This window comes from Canis lupus, chromosome 25, assembly GCF_003254725.2.
Source record: "Canis lupus dingo isolate Sandy chromosome 25, ASM325472v2, whole genome shotgun sequence".
NCBI classification, from domain to species: domain Eukaryota; kingdom Metazoa; phylum Chordata; class Mammalia; order Carnivora; family Canidae; genus Canis; species Canis lupus.
The window spans coordinates 16,641,027-16,656,060 of NC_064267.1; the positions used below are offsets into that span (position 1 = coordinate 16,641,027).

At 50.4% G+C, this 15,034-nt stretch overlaps 1 protein-coding gene across 1 annotated transcript in view; it reads right to left on the minus strand.

Annotated features, from left to right (window-relative positions):
• The window catches only part of FGF9 (fibroblast growth factor 9), a 35,543-nt gene extending 20,771 nt beyond the window's left edge, over nt 1–14,772 (minus strand). Inside the window, exons 1-4 of the mRNA XM_025462721.3 lie at nt 14,644–14,772; nt 13,139–13,210; nt 11,696–12,490; nt 2,729–2,832 (exon numbers count right to left, since the gene is read on the minus strand). Coding sequence (XP_025318506.1) covers nt 2,729–2,832; nt 11,696–11,972 — 381 coding nt within the window. The 5' untranslated portion in view covers nt 11,973–12,490; nt 13,139–13,210; nt 14,644–14,772. The remainder of the gene's footprint in view (nt 1–2,728; nt 2,833–11,695; nt 12,491–13,138; nt 13,211–14,643) is intronic.
• Nucleotides 14,773–15,034: the final 262 nt, after the last annotated feature.

Here is a 15,034-nt window from a genome sequence, read left to right on the forward strand (position 1 = left end):
TGCCCAGCTCAGGTTCTGTGACTGTGGTTTTCAGACACCTGTGTCACTTGCTGGCCTTGCAGCAGTGGGCCCAGAAGCCTGCTCCTAGCCACTCACTCTGTGCACTCAAAAAAGCCCAACACTAGGCAATCAGACTTCCCAGAAAACATGCCAAGATGGGTTCCCCAGCTCTCTGCCCCCACCACAGGCAGAACCATCGCGGACATTGATTGAGTCTACACTCAGGGCACCCTCTAGAGTCCACACTCTGTTCCCAGCCTGTGCTGCAGACTGAAGCATCCAAAGACAGAAGAGCCCCCAGAGGAGAGGAGACATGAGCAAGAAACCACCAGAAGAACCCAGACAGCAAGATGAGGCTCAGCTGGACAACAAACATAATGCCACTGTGCTGAATTCAAAGTTGCATGCTTTCCTTGCCAACCAATCAACTGCAAGAGGCTGTCATGCTGGCAAGTTCATCTGGAAGACTGGTCATCTCTCTCCAGGGGAGGGTACTCTGCAGGGGCATGCAAGGTAGTCCAGGGAGCAAATACAGCCTCCATTTGTGTTTACTCATTTGTTACAACCTTTAAAAATGTTTACCTTAATATGAGTCTTATAAAATAAAATAATCTATATGAACTATATTTTACATAGAGAAGCTTTAAGTAATTTAATATACACTGTTGAAATCCATACTCAAACAAATTTGTTTTGCTGGTGGTATGTGATCAAGAGTCTGAAGATGGTGATGATAAACCATAGTCCCTTCCACCCACTGAAGTTTGGATTGTGCCCTACACACAAGAAGCATTTTACCAAGTTCAAATGTGACCAACTTTATTTAATCCATAAATTAAATTTCCATATACCTAAAAGTGAAAAAAAAATGAGGGGGTGACAAAAGGAGAACATTAGTTTATGTTTTAGAAGTGTGAAAGCAGGGGCCCCTGGGCAGCTCAGGCCTTAAGCATCTGACTCTTGATTTCGGCTCAGGTAATGATCTCAGGGTTGTGAGGCTGGGCTCTGTGCTGGGTGTGAAGCCTGCTTAAGATTCTCTCTTTTCCTCTCCCTCTGCCCTCATCACTCTCCCTCTATAAAAATAATAATATCTGTGAAAACTTCCTTATACCTTGTAGCTTTGCACTTAAAAGTGCTGACAAAGATAATTTAGGCAGTAAATAACTTTATCTAAACCATGATCTGTGTTTAAAAAAGCTAAACCCAGGATGCCTGGGTGGCTCCGCAGTTGAGAGTCTGCCTTCAGCTCAGGGCATGATCCCCATCCAGGAATCAAGTCCGGCATTGGACTCCCTTCGAGGAACCTGCTTCTCCCTCTGTCTATGTCTCTGCCTCTCTGTGTGTCTTTCATGAATAAATAAAATCTTTTAAAAATAAATAAATAAAATTAAATAAAAATAAAACGCTAAACCCAATCTTATGCTTAAAAACATATTTTAAAATAATCTATTCTCTCAAGAAAGCTTTTTTTTTTTAAAAAAAAAAAAAAGGACAAATATCTAACAAAATCTACACTGGTTAGTGTAGATTCAAATTTTACCAAGGCAGAGAAACCAGTCTTGCATCATTAAAAGTGATGTGTGCTATATTCAAATTACACAGGCCAGTCACTGTCATATGCAGTGTCTGAGTAAAAGTTTTGATACTACTCCAACCCTTGCATGTGTGTGCACATGCACACACACATATATTCACTTTATGTGGACAGGCAAGGAATATATCTAGAAAACATTTATCCTAATTATATATGAAAATCCCCTTTATTTCTGTCTCCCATTCTGAGTTTCTTTTAATTTTTAACTTTTTGTAGTTTCTAATCAAAGTTCTCCTATTGTAGGTAACATGGATTAAATCCTTGGCCACCAGTAATGGCCAGGAAAAACTAAAGGTTGATTGCACTACAAGCTTTTTGTTGAAAACTTAAGTTTATAGTAACTAATAATCTATGATTCACACTCATCCATTTAGCAAAAATGTATTAAGTTCCTACTGTGTAGCATGCACTGTGTTTTAGAAACCTGCTAGCACAAGTAAAGAGATAACAAAGATCTCATGTCAGTACCCTTCTCTCAAAGCAGAAATAGGGACTTTGTCTCATTCACTGTCATCCCTAAGCACATGGAAGCACCTGGCACCTGCTAGGTCGTAATAAATACTTCTTCACTGCCCCCTTCAAGGAGCCTACAACCCAGTAGAGATGGGAAGTGAGACGGGGGAAAAAAAGAAACTCATAATATTTGCAAATAATTATAATATTTTTATATTATTATTCACATACATGAATATCTGACAATAACTTCCATTTCCCTCTTCTCTCTACATAATGAAAGTCTTATGTAGCTCAAAGAAAGGGTTTATACTCACAGCATGGTTGTCTATTTCTAGTTTTAATTACACTGCTTTGCAAAGCTTAGGAGAAGATAATTTCAATTCATTTCAAAAATAACTCCCATTCAATACAAGAACATGGGATTTTTCACACTTGTGAATTTTTTATTTACTTGATAATTAAAATGGTTTGGCATATAAATAAAGCATTTTCTTAGAAACTTTGGTCTAGTGAAGAGCCAGGGCTGATATCTATAAATAAAAACAAAGTGGTTTTTCTCCAAAAGCAAGAACTTCCAAACAGATTCAGTTTCATTTCTAGATATTTACAATCTAGAGAAAATGCAGTTTGAATCAAATGTGAGGCATAGAGATTGGCAAAGTCTCTCACAGTACTTACTGATCCATACAGCTCTCCCTTCTCATTCATCCCGAGGTAGAGTCCACTGTCCACGCCTCGAATGCTGACCAGGCCCACTGCTATACTGATAAATTCCAGAATGCCTGTAAGACAAACGGCAGAAGGCAAAAGACAGGTCAGAGCACAGAGCAATTCCTTAGTCTCAGCACCACTAGGACTTTTGAGAGGACACTGAGCCCAGCTCCCAACTTGGATAATCTCACAGTCGTTAAAGAAGTCTCTTCTCTTAAAACCACCTCCTACAAGAGCTGATTTTTCAATTAAACTCTATAATAATGACACTAAAAGACTTACCAACACAACACATAACAAAACACTTTAAAAATGAAAAAGCTAGTATTTACAGATACCCTAAGAAGTGACATAACAGATAAACCAAAATACATCTTCTAAATAAATTTACAAGACTACAATTTAAGAGAAAGCAACTTACTCCCACTTTGTAAATATGAAATTAGTTATTTGTATATGTGTACATATATTTGTGTATATATTTGGAAATATTCTATTCAGAGAATGGTCTTCTGTCCCTAAAACAGGAGTACGAAGTGCTAACCCAAGACCTGATTGGTGTCTAAGGAAAATTATCCAGATCTTTACTGCGTAACTTTATTGAGCTCCATCTGAAAAATTACAATAGCCTATACACATCCCAAATATTTCTGCCTGAACAAAGTATTGATTTTTGCTGTACTTATCTAAGCCTCAGAGAGCTAGTTAAGCAATTAAGATAACATAATATTCGGGGGGGAGGGTGCTGATACCAAAAAAACGCTCTTGATGTAAAATAGGCATGGAAGACTCTACCCTAAAATCAAACTAACATAATGATCCTCTTTTTTAGTTTCCCCTTGCTTACCTCACTAAGAATAACAATACCTAAGCTGGGTATAAATCCAGAATTTTATGGCCATACAACAGCAGCTTTAATTTCTCTAACTATATTATTGTTTTAAGATGATTACCCAACTGTATGTTTGGGACAATGCTAGTATTACTTGTGCTAGCCATTTGCTCAATTTTGTCATAAAGTGCTACATTTTGTGTAGACCTTGAGTTAACACATACCAAATACCAAGTTCTTGTATTAAAAATATCTCGAATATTAAAAAATTCACTTATATTTAAGAGTTTAGGAAAAAACTAAGGATAACAGTATGCTATAGGCAGTCTCATGTGACTAATAAAAAAGCACTTACATGGATTTTTAAACAATTAATTTTGCAACTCTCACAAAATAGACTGTGTTGCAATCGAAAGAAGACATGCACTACATAAATCTAATGAAGCAAAGGGCTCCAAGACGATGTAAAAAAAAAAAAAGAAGAAGAAGAGAGATTTCTTATAAAGGGTATTCTTAATTCTTTGATAAGCACAAAATGTAACAAATATCTTGGGTTTACATTTTATAGAATATCTATCTGGAAATGCAAGACTATTTTCATAAAATGTGAAATAGTGTATGGAAAAAAATATAAAGACAAATTACACATTGTATTTTGGATCTAATAATCCCCAACTCTATATTGGGAGATGGCATCTAAAAGCAGCTAATTTATTACTAGCCTTCCCTACCTCACAAAGCAAATGGAAAGATAAATAAGGAAATATTTCCATAGATTTATTTCACATGAGATGCACTCCCTTATTGACACAATTATTTCATTTCATTGTGCTATTTCTGATTCTTATGATTAAAAATAATTTAGGGATCCCTGGGTGACTCAGCGGTTTAGCGCCTCCTTCAGCCCAGGGCGTGATCCTGGAGTCCCGGGATCAAGTCCAGCATCGGGCTCCCTGCATGAAGCCTGCTTCTCCCTCTGCCTGTGTCTCTGCTTCTCTCTCTCTGTATCTCTCATGAATAAATAAATAAAATCTTAAAAAATAAAAATAATTTAAATCATGGCATTTTATTACCATTAGGAGCCACATGCATACGCGGTGTGTTTTAACTACCTGAAAACACACCACAATATAGGTCGGGGTGATCCTGAAATTAGTGTTAGGAATTCATTAATGTCCAATTTTCATTATAAAATGAATGATAGGACTCATTTTACACCCATTGAGGTCTGACCACTTTAATATCCCATGTCAATGGGGAAGGGTTTAATCACAAAACTAAAAGACACTTGCATCTTCCAACAGGGTCTTTCACGACCTCTCTGTTTTCCCTAAATGGGAGGCAGCTCAGAGAACTAATCATGAATATTCATCATCATTGCCCACCAGGCCCCAAAACGATGGGGTGTGTGTGATCTTACAAAACCATCTGACTAGCTTGTCTTCAGAACAACAAGAAGACTATCAATAACCACAACAATGACAATCATAATAGCTTGAACACTTGAATATTTAGTCTCTGCCAAATGAGAGGCCTTCTTTCACTTGATGCTCAGAACAACCCTTGACATTACAATATTTTAATCTCCACCTCATAAATGGGGACATTGAGGCTTAAGGATGTTAAATAACTTGCCCCCAAGCAATCAGACACCAAAGCCTATGTCCTTATGGATTATGTACATCTTATGATTCTTTTTACCTTTTTTTCATGTATCCATGATTTCTGTACCATTTTTGCATAGTCATTTCCTTACTAGTGACTAGAAAACGTTACCTAGATCAGTCTCCACAGACCCAAGGAGTAGGACTTGAAGTAGCAGAGAAAGTGAAAAGCAGGTTGAGTTCCTGTGGCTGTCTATGCTCTCTCATCATGCCGAATTTGGGAAGATGGGCATCCCCTATGTATGCAGACTATTCACCCAAATTGTTTATGTGCACAGAATTAACCTCTATTAAAAGAGTTAAACACTGAAATTATTATTATATATTTTAGAAATGAAAGTATTAAGATATCTATCTGGTTTCTTTTTCTAGCAAGATGTTGATGCTAGAAAAAGAAACCAGATAGGTGTTAATTCATATGCACTGACTTATTGGATCAACAAACTATTATTGGGCAGCCTGCGTGGCTCAGCGGTTTAGCGCCACCTTCAGCCCAGGGCATGATCCTGGAGACCCAGATCGAGTCCCAGTATGGAGCCTGCTTCCCCCTCTGCCTGGGTCTCTGCCTCTCTTTCTCTGTTTCTCATGAATAAATAAATAAAATCTTTTTTAAAAAAAATAACTATTATTGAGTGACCATAAGCCAAGAAATATGCCATTTGTTAAATATACTAAGATGAATAAGATATAGCCTAAGCCCTCTATCCACAAAGAACTTACCATCTAGTGCAAGGAAAGACAAACAGATAAATATGACAATAATGTGATAAAGGCAGCAAGAAGATGTTTAGGGTATGGCCAGTGTCCAACAATGGGTAGCTCACTCAAGTTTGGGAAGGGGAGTCAGAGAGGGCATCCTGAAAGTGAGAAAAGTTTTTGAGGGGCTCTCCATGTGAGAAGGAACTACCTATATAGTGAGCCCAGGTGGAAAAGATTTCATCATCTCAACCCACCATCCATCTCTCTGCAGCTCCTTGAAAGAGACCTCAGAAGAACAGCCCAGCCTTTTATGAGGTCATCCCAGTGACCTAAGGGCAAGCAGAACACCTGAATGTGTGAGTCACAGCATTCCCCCACACACAGAGAGAACACCAATGTTGTTAAGGTCAGAAAGACCTGGCAACCTGGCTCAAGATCCTCTCCGCCCAGATTGAAATCCTTATCATTCCTGGTACCATCTTGTCCACAATAAACTCTATAACCTCTACCAAGTCAAGTAACCTCTCCCTGGGCCTGAGCCAAGTGAGTGCTTCCAACCACACTTATTTGAGCGCGGACCACTCCCCATGTTATCTGTTTGCATGAGTTTGCAGTACAGAGGGCTGCTAGATCCGGAGCAACCCAGGAGAAGGTTTCTGTGCAGCAACATTTCAATGTTTAATGAGCAACAGGAGAGGAACGAAGGAAGGGAAGAGTGAGGAAGAGAAGAAAGAAGACTGGAAGAAGGGAGGGAAGGAATGATGGGATTGTGCCCAACATTACAACCGTGGCCCTCACATGTGTACTGTGGTGGGCTGTCTCTCCTCTTAAGCAGACAATCAAGACATCAAGTCAGAAGAGTCATAGTAATGGGTAGTGATTGAGTGACAGGGGAAGCACAGGTTCGGTGGCTAGTGGCATTTGGCTGTTCTCTTTCACAGGCGCCAAGAGTTCCTTTGAGGATGTGCTCACTGGGTGGGCCCAAGGGGGGTGGGGTCTGATGGGGTGTGAGGTGATCTCTGGCCCACAGGAAGGCCAGGACAGTTCCTGGGACCACCTCAGGCAAATGACCACACCAGACTTTATCCTTGCTCCACAATCACTAGGCGTGAGCCCTCAGCCCAGAGCTCAGTTCAAATAGACCATTAACCTAAACGTGGCCCAGCTCCCAAGAGCCCCTCCACATTGAGCCTCATCCCCAAGGCCATAATGAGGCCAGCCATGGCCAATGGGAGGGCAGGCAGAAGCTGCTCCACTCTTGGCCCATGCTAAACAACCCTCTAGCCTAAGAGCCCCCAACACTTAACAGAGCTGCATTCTTTAGAGGACAAGAATGTATGCAGACTGTGGAGAGAGGCAAGACGAAGCTTTCCAAAACAGATTAACCCCCCTCCCTCCGGAGCTCCCTGCTCACCCAGAGAATCCCACACCAGGGCTGCCAAATCCATCATCTCAAAGCCCCAGATGCAATAAGTCTGAGTCTGTAGCAACTAGAGCAAACCTCAGTTTCTTTAGGAAATGACTGACTACATGGGAGTTTACAACTCCAATTTTTCAAGAATCTGAACCAATCCGGAAGACAACACCTTCAATAGGAAGTCTTTCCTTTAGTGAGGTATTGAGCATGCAGCCCCAGGCCCTGCTCCTGTGGGGTCCTGATGAAGCCTGGCCTTCCTGGCCTTTTAGAACCACCAGGCCAGGCCCAGAGGCTGAGCGGCAGAGAAGCAGCCACGTTTCCACGAAGTCAAGCGGTCAATCCACTCGGGCTTCCTCGCGCCAAGTTAAATAGCGGATCAGGACCAACGCTCACTTTTTTATTATTCTGCATTACCATTTCCTCAATTGATTTTCTGCTCACTTTTTTTTCCGTCTAGCAAGTGCTTTAAAGAGAAAAAATATATATATATAAATATATATATATGAAATGAAACCTCTCACTCCCCCAGCCGATTACCCAGAGATACATTCCTTGTCCCTTTCCTCCGTGCTGCACCGGGTCTCCACCTCACCACCCCCAAAGGAAAAAACAAAGGGCTCCCTCAAGGTCCCACCTAAGTTGTCGCTGCCGCAGCTCCTGCTGGGACGCCCGTGAGTCCCCCGCCCCCAGTCCCCTGCACTGCCGCTGCTGTGTCACCGCCAGGCTTGCCAGCAGCTGCAGTCAGTCACCTGCGGCTGCCTGGGGGAGGCAAAACCATTTCTCCAGCACGTTTCCTTCTACCAGTTCACTGCACGTAGAAATGCACCTTCTGTTTAATCAAGGTGTAAGCCCACCCCCACCCTCGACCCACGGCTACTCTGCTCTAGGGAATCGGGAGAGAAATCGGGGTGAAGACACAGTGCCCTGGGGGAAGCTGCAGAGACGGCAGGGAGGGGGGCAGGAGAGGCTGCGGGGAGCGCGCCGGAGCGCCAGGTGTGGCGGAGCTGCCGCAGCCCCGCCGCCCCTCCCCGAGCCCGAGCCCGAGCCCGAGCCCGGAGCCGCGGGCTCCCGGGCCCTCCCCTCGCGCTCCCCGCGGGTCCTAGCGCCGACGCGCCGGCCTCCTCCCGGGCGGGGCTGAGAGCGCGGGCTGGAGGCTCCCGGCACTCGCACCTCGCTGCGGAGGTTGCTAATATTGGGACCTGCCGCAGCGGTAGCGGCGGGAGACCGCAGCACTGCTGCCACCCCGGGGGCCGCTTCTCCCTGCCACCGGATGAAAGACTTAAATAACCCTCCCGCCTCAGCCTCTTCCCCACCCCCACTGCGCACAGCCACCCACTCGGCTCCATCCGAACGCGGGTGAGTGGCACCGCGGAACGCCGGGCGCGCCCTTCCCCCGCAGCCAGCTCCGGACGACCCTCGAGCTCGCCCGCTCGGCGACCCTTCCCCCAACCCGGGCCGGGGCTCTCCTCTCCTCCCTCCCGCGCCGCCCCCACCACCCCAGCCGACAGTGCCAACCGAGCCTAAGGAGTGGAGATGTCACTTCCTTGGCGACACCTTTCTCCAACCTCCAGGACTGGGGGTGGAGTGGGGTGGAGTGGGGTGAGGGGTGACGACGTCTAGTTTTTGTTTGATGATCTCTATTCAGCTGCTGTAGCAGCCGTCCTTGTCTGCTGACCCCAGAACTCGCTTCTTGGGTTCTCTCCACCCTCGTGGTCCCCACAATTCCACTCTCGCATCCTCACTCTCCCCTGTGGATTTACTGGATTTCTAATGACTCGACTGCATTTAGCGAACGTCCTACCCTAAAGGTGACTGCGCTAACATTTTTTTTTTTAAAGCCCATGGGGGTGGGGCCGTGGAGAACCCCCACTGGAACATCCCATAATCTCTCCAGGCCGGGGAGCAGCCGGGCTGCACCGGGTTCCGAGCGCCCTCTCCGAGGCCAGGATCGGCGAACACACACAATGAGGCTGCCCTGGCCCTGCGGCGGTGAACCCCGCGGCGCTGCCCCTCGCCCCACCCCTCCCAGCCCGGAGGCCGGGGCCCGAGCCGGGGCTCCGGAACGCAGGCGGGCAGGCCGCGAGCTCCGCTCCCCGAACGCCGTCAACAATAGCTCGGCGCCCCCTGCACCGCCTCGGCGGCCCTTTGTCCCCCCACCCCTTGCCCTGTGGCTCCGGCCTTGTCGGCCGGGCCCCGGACCCACCTCCCGGGCACAGCGGAGCCATCGACTCTCCGAGACCTGCCTGGCTGCGTGCTTCGGCGGAGGGAGATGGGTCCGAGCGGACACCGGGGAGGTCAAGGGTACGACCTGCGGCCGGTCCTCGGTCCCCGCCACCCGTTCGGCCGCCGCGGTGCGCGCCTCCGGCGGTTCCCACACCGCAAAGACCGCGCTGCCCGGGGCGGCGGCCGTCGGCCCCGCGCGACCCACACTCACACACAAAGAGGAAGCGGAGGGGCTAAACGTGGGCCAGAAACAATCTCATTCCCTAAACCCCGCCAGAGGCGTGCCAGCCCCTGCCCGTCGCCCCAGACACGAGGCGTCCCTGCAGCGCCGAAGGGCGCGCTCCAGCCGGGTAGAAAGGGGGGCGGAAGCGGAGTGCGTTTAGGACCGCGCGGAGCTGGCCCGGCGGCCGCCGAGAGCGCGGGGGGCCCGGGCGGCCTCGGCACCTGCCGGCCCCGCGCGCGGGAGGACCCGGGCTCCCGCCGCCAGGCGCACCTAGGCCGCCCGCCCAGGGCCCTCGCCGTCCGCCCGCGCGGTGCAGGTGTCCTCGGTGGCCGTGCGACGCCGCACGCTCGGTCCCCCACCCACGGCCGCCCACCGCCTGCGGTTGGAGTACCGCACGCTCGGCACCGGGGCAGCCCTTAAAGCGGCCGGACACAGCAGCACTTGGAGTAAAGTTTAGTCCTCGCTGTGCAACAATCAGACCTGAGTTTATCTGGGGGTGGGGGGGATGCAGTTATATTTCAACTGAATAATTGCCAAGCAAAGAGCTACAGCTTTGTCTTTTCTTTTTTGAAGCAGAGGGGAGACTGCCACAATTTACACTAGGAGGTTCAGCTTGGGGCTTGGGGCTTGGGGCTTGGGGCTTGGGCTAGGCGAAGAGCAAAGGGAAAACATCCTGGGGATGGTCCCAGACCATCCCCATCCTCACCTCCTGGCATCATCGACAGCCCCACGAACCTAGACAGATAGTTTAGGCTGTGCTCAACATCTGGCATTAAAGCATGAGGAAGAAAAATCACAGGACTTCGTTTTTTACGACCTAGTTTAAGTGTTGTCAGGTGGGTTCACTGAGAAGTTAACTCCTTCCAACAGTCTGGCTGTCCAACTGGCGCTTTCTTTCTTTCTAGTCACTAAGGAGAACAACCGAGACTCCCTTCGCGGGCACTGAGCTCCCTGACACTGTGCTGGGCTCTGGGCGGCCCCCAGGCACCTGTGTGCAGGCATCAGGGTGAGCACGGTCACCAGCTCTCGGGGCTGCAGCCCTCAGTGCTGAGTCACAAGAACCCTCCTTGGGAAATGAAATCCTCCGAATGCCCTTTAAAATTAGCTCGCAGCGTTTGCACGCGCGCGCACGCACGCCGGAGAGCCACCCAGGAGACCCACGCGGGGCTGCACACGTTAGTGATAACTTGATAGCTGCAAGGACAAACGCCCCCGTGAGCGTTCTGCCCCTTCCCGAGTCCTGTTCCCCCAGCGCCTCTGCCTCCGCTGCTCTCCGAGTCTAAAATATGACTTTCTTCCTCCCCGCAGAACAATCCGTCAGCAACCTTCGCCTACGGGGTTTTCAGACCCTCACGGTGGGAATAAACAATACGCTTAATTTACAATTCAAGCAGTACACTTATTAGAAGAAAAGGAGAAGGAGCAAAAACTTCCTTGGGCCATAAGATGATAACCACTGCCTCAGCAAAATGCATTTTCAAGTTCTCAGTAGTTAATGATTAAAGCTTTAAACTCGTGCAATCAGCCCATTCAAAAGAAACTTCCTAAACCCCATCTTCCCGAGTATCTGATGCAAAAGAACTAGAGACTTTTGTTATATTTATAAATCATGTCCTCCTTTTAAAAAAAAGTCGCGGGGGGGGGGGGGCTTTCAATGTAGACTTGCATCAGTGCCAGCGGCAGATCTGCAATTCCCGAGGCTTTTTGTTTTTTCCTTCTTTTTTTTTAAGCTGGCAAGACAGAGACAGAGGGACAGACCCCTTCCCGCATCCCTCCTCCCCACCCCCACCCACCCACCCCCGGGCCGCCACCTTCTGGGTACTTATAACCCGGACAGGTCATTGCACGGACATTAAAGGGTTAATGGTATACCTACCGAATCGGCTGTGGTCTTTCCTGGTTCCCTGGATAGTACCATTGGGGAAGATTTCTAAGTGAAATCCAGTCCTGCAGTATAGCTGCCTCCGCCTGAGAATCCCCTTTAAATGATCCAAGTCTGTGACTGCGGGTCCCCTGGGAAGCCCCCCTGCTTCGGACTGACCCAGGTGGTCACTTAACAAAACCGGACTGTCCACCGGCAACACGGGCACATTCCCAAACGGTACCGCATCCTGCACACCGAAATAGTTCCCAACTTCACCTAAGGGAGCCATCAGAGGACTCGGCTTTTGGAGCACAGGAATAAACAATAATGACGGTATCAACCCAGAAGATATTAGGCGAGGTATATCCAACTCCCCTCCCTTACTGCAGTTGCAGAGAGAGAAAAAAAAAAAAAAGGTTCTTTTCTTCAATCCATTAAATGCATAAATAAAAGTAATCTGCTGTTTCACTGGCACAGGTTCAAGGTCAAACCACTGATAGTCTAAGAAACCACCACTTTATACTCACACACTGACATATTGATAAACATATCTATGTATCTCTATAGATAGATCCCCAGCTCTTAGCAGGCAGGAAGGTCTTCATCCCATCCGACCGTAATAAGGAAAAAAAATCCGTAGTTTCTCCATTTGGTTTGAGATCAGAATGACCATAGCAACTTAAATGCCTAGGCGTTATTATAGGGATTTTTAAGATGCACGGGCTACGTCAGAATTTACGGATCCCGACTCCAGGAAGGCATGCGCTGTTTTTACTCTAACCGACTCTGCAGACATCAGCATGAATCCTTTAAGGGGAAAAAAAAAAAATCTCACGTTGGCGGTGGCGACAAAATCTCCCCTCCTGGTCCCCCCTCCAAAAATAATAATAATAAATTTTTTAAAAAAGAAGAAGAAAAAAACTTTAGGCGTCCAAAGCTAGTATCCAGAATTCTCCGGAGGCTCGGCAGACGTCCATTGGCTTAGAACGGGTGGCGAGCGGCGAGCGAGGAGAGCCACGGCCGGGAGCTCGCGTGCCGCCCGGGCTGCCGCGAACAGGTGTCGCCGCGCCGGCCCGCGGAGCGTTGTACCGGGCGGAGCGCTCCTCCTGCGCAGCCCCCGCCGGCGCGCAGAGTGGCGCAGCAGCGGCATTGGGCTGGGTTTAAGGTAGCGCCGCGGCCGCCCGGGCGCCCCGCGGTCCTAGCGCCCGTCCGCCGCTGCCGCAGGCCCGTGCCGCGTGCCAGAGCGCGGGACTTCCCAGGGCATAGCCGAGGTACCCGCTTTACAGAGAAAGATGCGCGGAGAGCGCCGGCGGCCGTACGCCCGAGTGTCCTGCGGCACTGCATCTGGTAGCCTAAATCTTCCTCGGTGCATTGGTAGAGGTTCGGACTACGATTGGGAAAGTAGTTTTCACATGGACTCTGTAATGTTGCATTGCATTATAAAATAAAACTTACTTGGAAGAGTTGGAGGGACGTGGGGTTGACTCAGTTAGCTTGAACGGGCACGGCAGTTTCTCTTGCATTCTCCTGCCAGACACACAGAAGCGCCAACTGTGTTGCAGGTAAGCCGGATGGATGTGAGCCCAGCCGTGAGTGTGTGTGTGTGTATCACACACACACACACACACACACACACACACACACACGCCCGCACAGAGGCACCAGTGGCCTGTTCTGTCCCAGGCTTCCCGGCGGCAGGGGTCGGGGCAGGTATGGGTGCAGCCCGCCGCCGGGTCCCGGCCGCCGCGGTCCAGTCGGCAGGGGGGCGCCAGAGGAGCGCCTCGGTCCCCGACTCGGACGGGCACGCGCACCTTTGGAGAGCCGGGTGGAGGAGCGCCAGTGGGCCCAGGTAGGGGAGCCGTGCCGCCCCCGCTGTTTCAGCCGGTCCGCGGTTGGGGAAGCGCCGGAGGAGGTCCGGGGTCCCTCCCTTAGGGCCGCAGGCCCCGCGGAGCCGCGTGGGGGGCGCCACGGGGCCAGCAGCCGCGCCTTCCTGCTCCGCCTCGCGGGGCCGCAAGTGGAAGCCTGAGCTCCGGAGCCAGGCTCCGCTTTCCGCTCGTGGCCGGCGGCCCTCGCGCCCAGCCACAGGCCGGACAAAGACATCCGCCACCGCGGGCCTCGAGGGGCCCAGAGCCGGCGGCGCGCTCCGCTCCCGGGACAGCCCGCGGGCTCCTGGGTCCCCCGAGCCGCCCCTGCCCCGCCCCGCCCCCGCCCCGGCGCCCACCCGCGGGCCACCCTCCTCCCCGCGCCTCTTTGTTCACATTGTCTTAGGGAGGGCTCGACTCTCGGGTCAAGATGGTGAAAGTTGCCGAGACTCGAGCTCAGCTCCAGACGGCAGGACGTTCGAGGGGGCAGCAAAGGCGAAGCGGAGCCGGGACCCCTGCGCTGGGAGGGGGCATCCGCCTTTTGCGGGGGGGCCGCCTCGGGGGTCAGCTACGGGCTGGAGGTGAGACACTGGGCTGGCCCTGCTCGGGACACAGCGGTTTCACCCGTGGACGTAGGGGAGTCGTGAATGTGCAGATTTCTCGGGCGCAGGAGGTGCGGCGACCTGGAGCGACCTTGCCCTGCCCCCGGGGTGGGAGGCGGGCTGGGGCCCGGCCGGGGGAGGCGAGAGGTGAGGTGGTCCTCCCTCCCTGCGGTTCCCACACCCCTTTGCCGCAGTCCCAGGTCATTGGGTGTCCGCGGGCTGGCTCCGTGCGTCGTGCTTACGTGTCGAGGAAGCACCCGAGCCCTGCCCCGCGGCATCTACGGCGGTCACATCCGCGGTGGGCTCCGACGCTGAGTGCCCCGGGGCAGACACGAGAAGCCGGGGCGGCGGGAGGGGCGGGGCGGAGGGGGGTCACCTCTCCTAACCCGCCCGAGTAGCTGGCATCAATCACCGAGGCAGCCGGCGGCGCTGGGCGAAGCGGGGCGGTCCTGGACCCTCGGGGACAGCCTGCTGGCAGGCTCACTTCCTTACAAACCTGGTCAGCGCAGGCGGGCGGGACCGATGGGGAGAGGGAGACCCTCGGTAAGGGAAGGCACGGGCGGCACGTGGACATTTCCACTGAAGACAGGACTGGGACAATTTCCACCAGTTGTCTCCCACCACATTCTTTCGGTCTGAATTTAGACTGTGAGCCAATGAGCAAAGACCATTTCCGCTTCCGAATCCCGCAGCCTCGTGACTGTCACTTTAAAAAGGATGCAGCAGTGGGAGACAGGGCTAAGTAGCTGATAGAGCACTTTCCCGGTTAGAAGCAGTTTGCCCGCTCGAGCATCTACTCTACTGCGGCGAATTTAATCCACATTTCCTCTGCATCCCTAACTCTACCTGCAGGAAGCTTTTGCTGCTTCCTTGTCCTCTTAACTTGC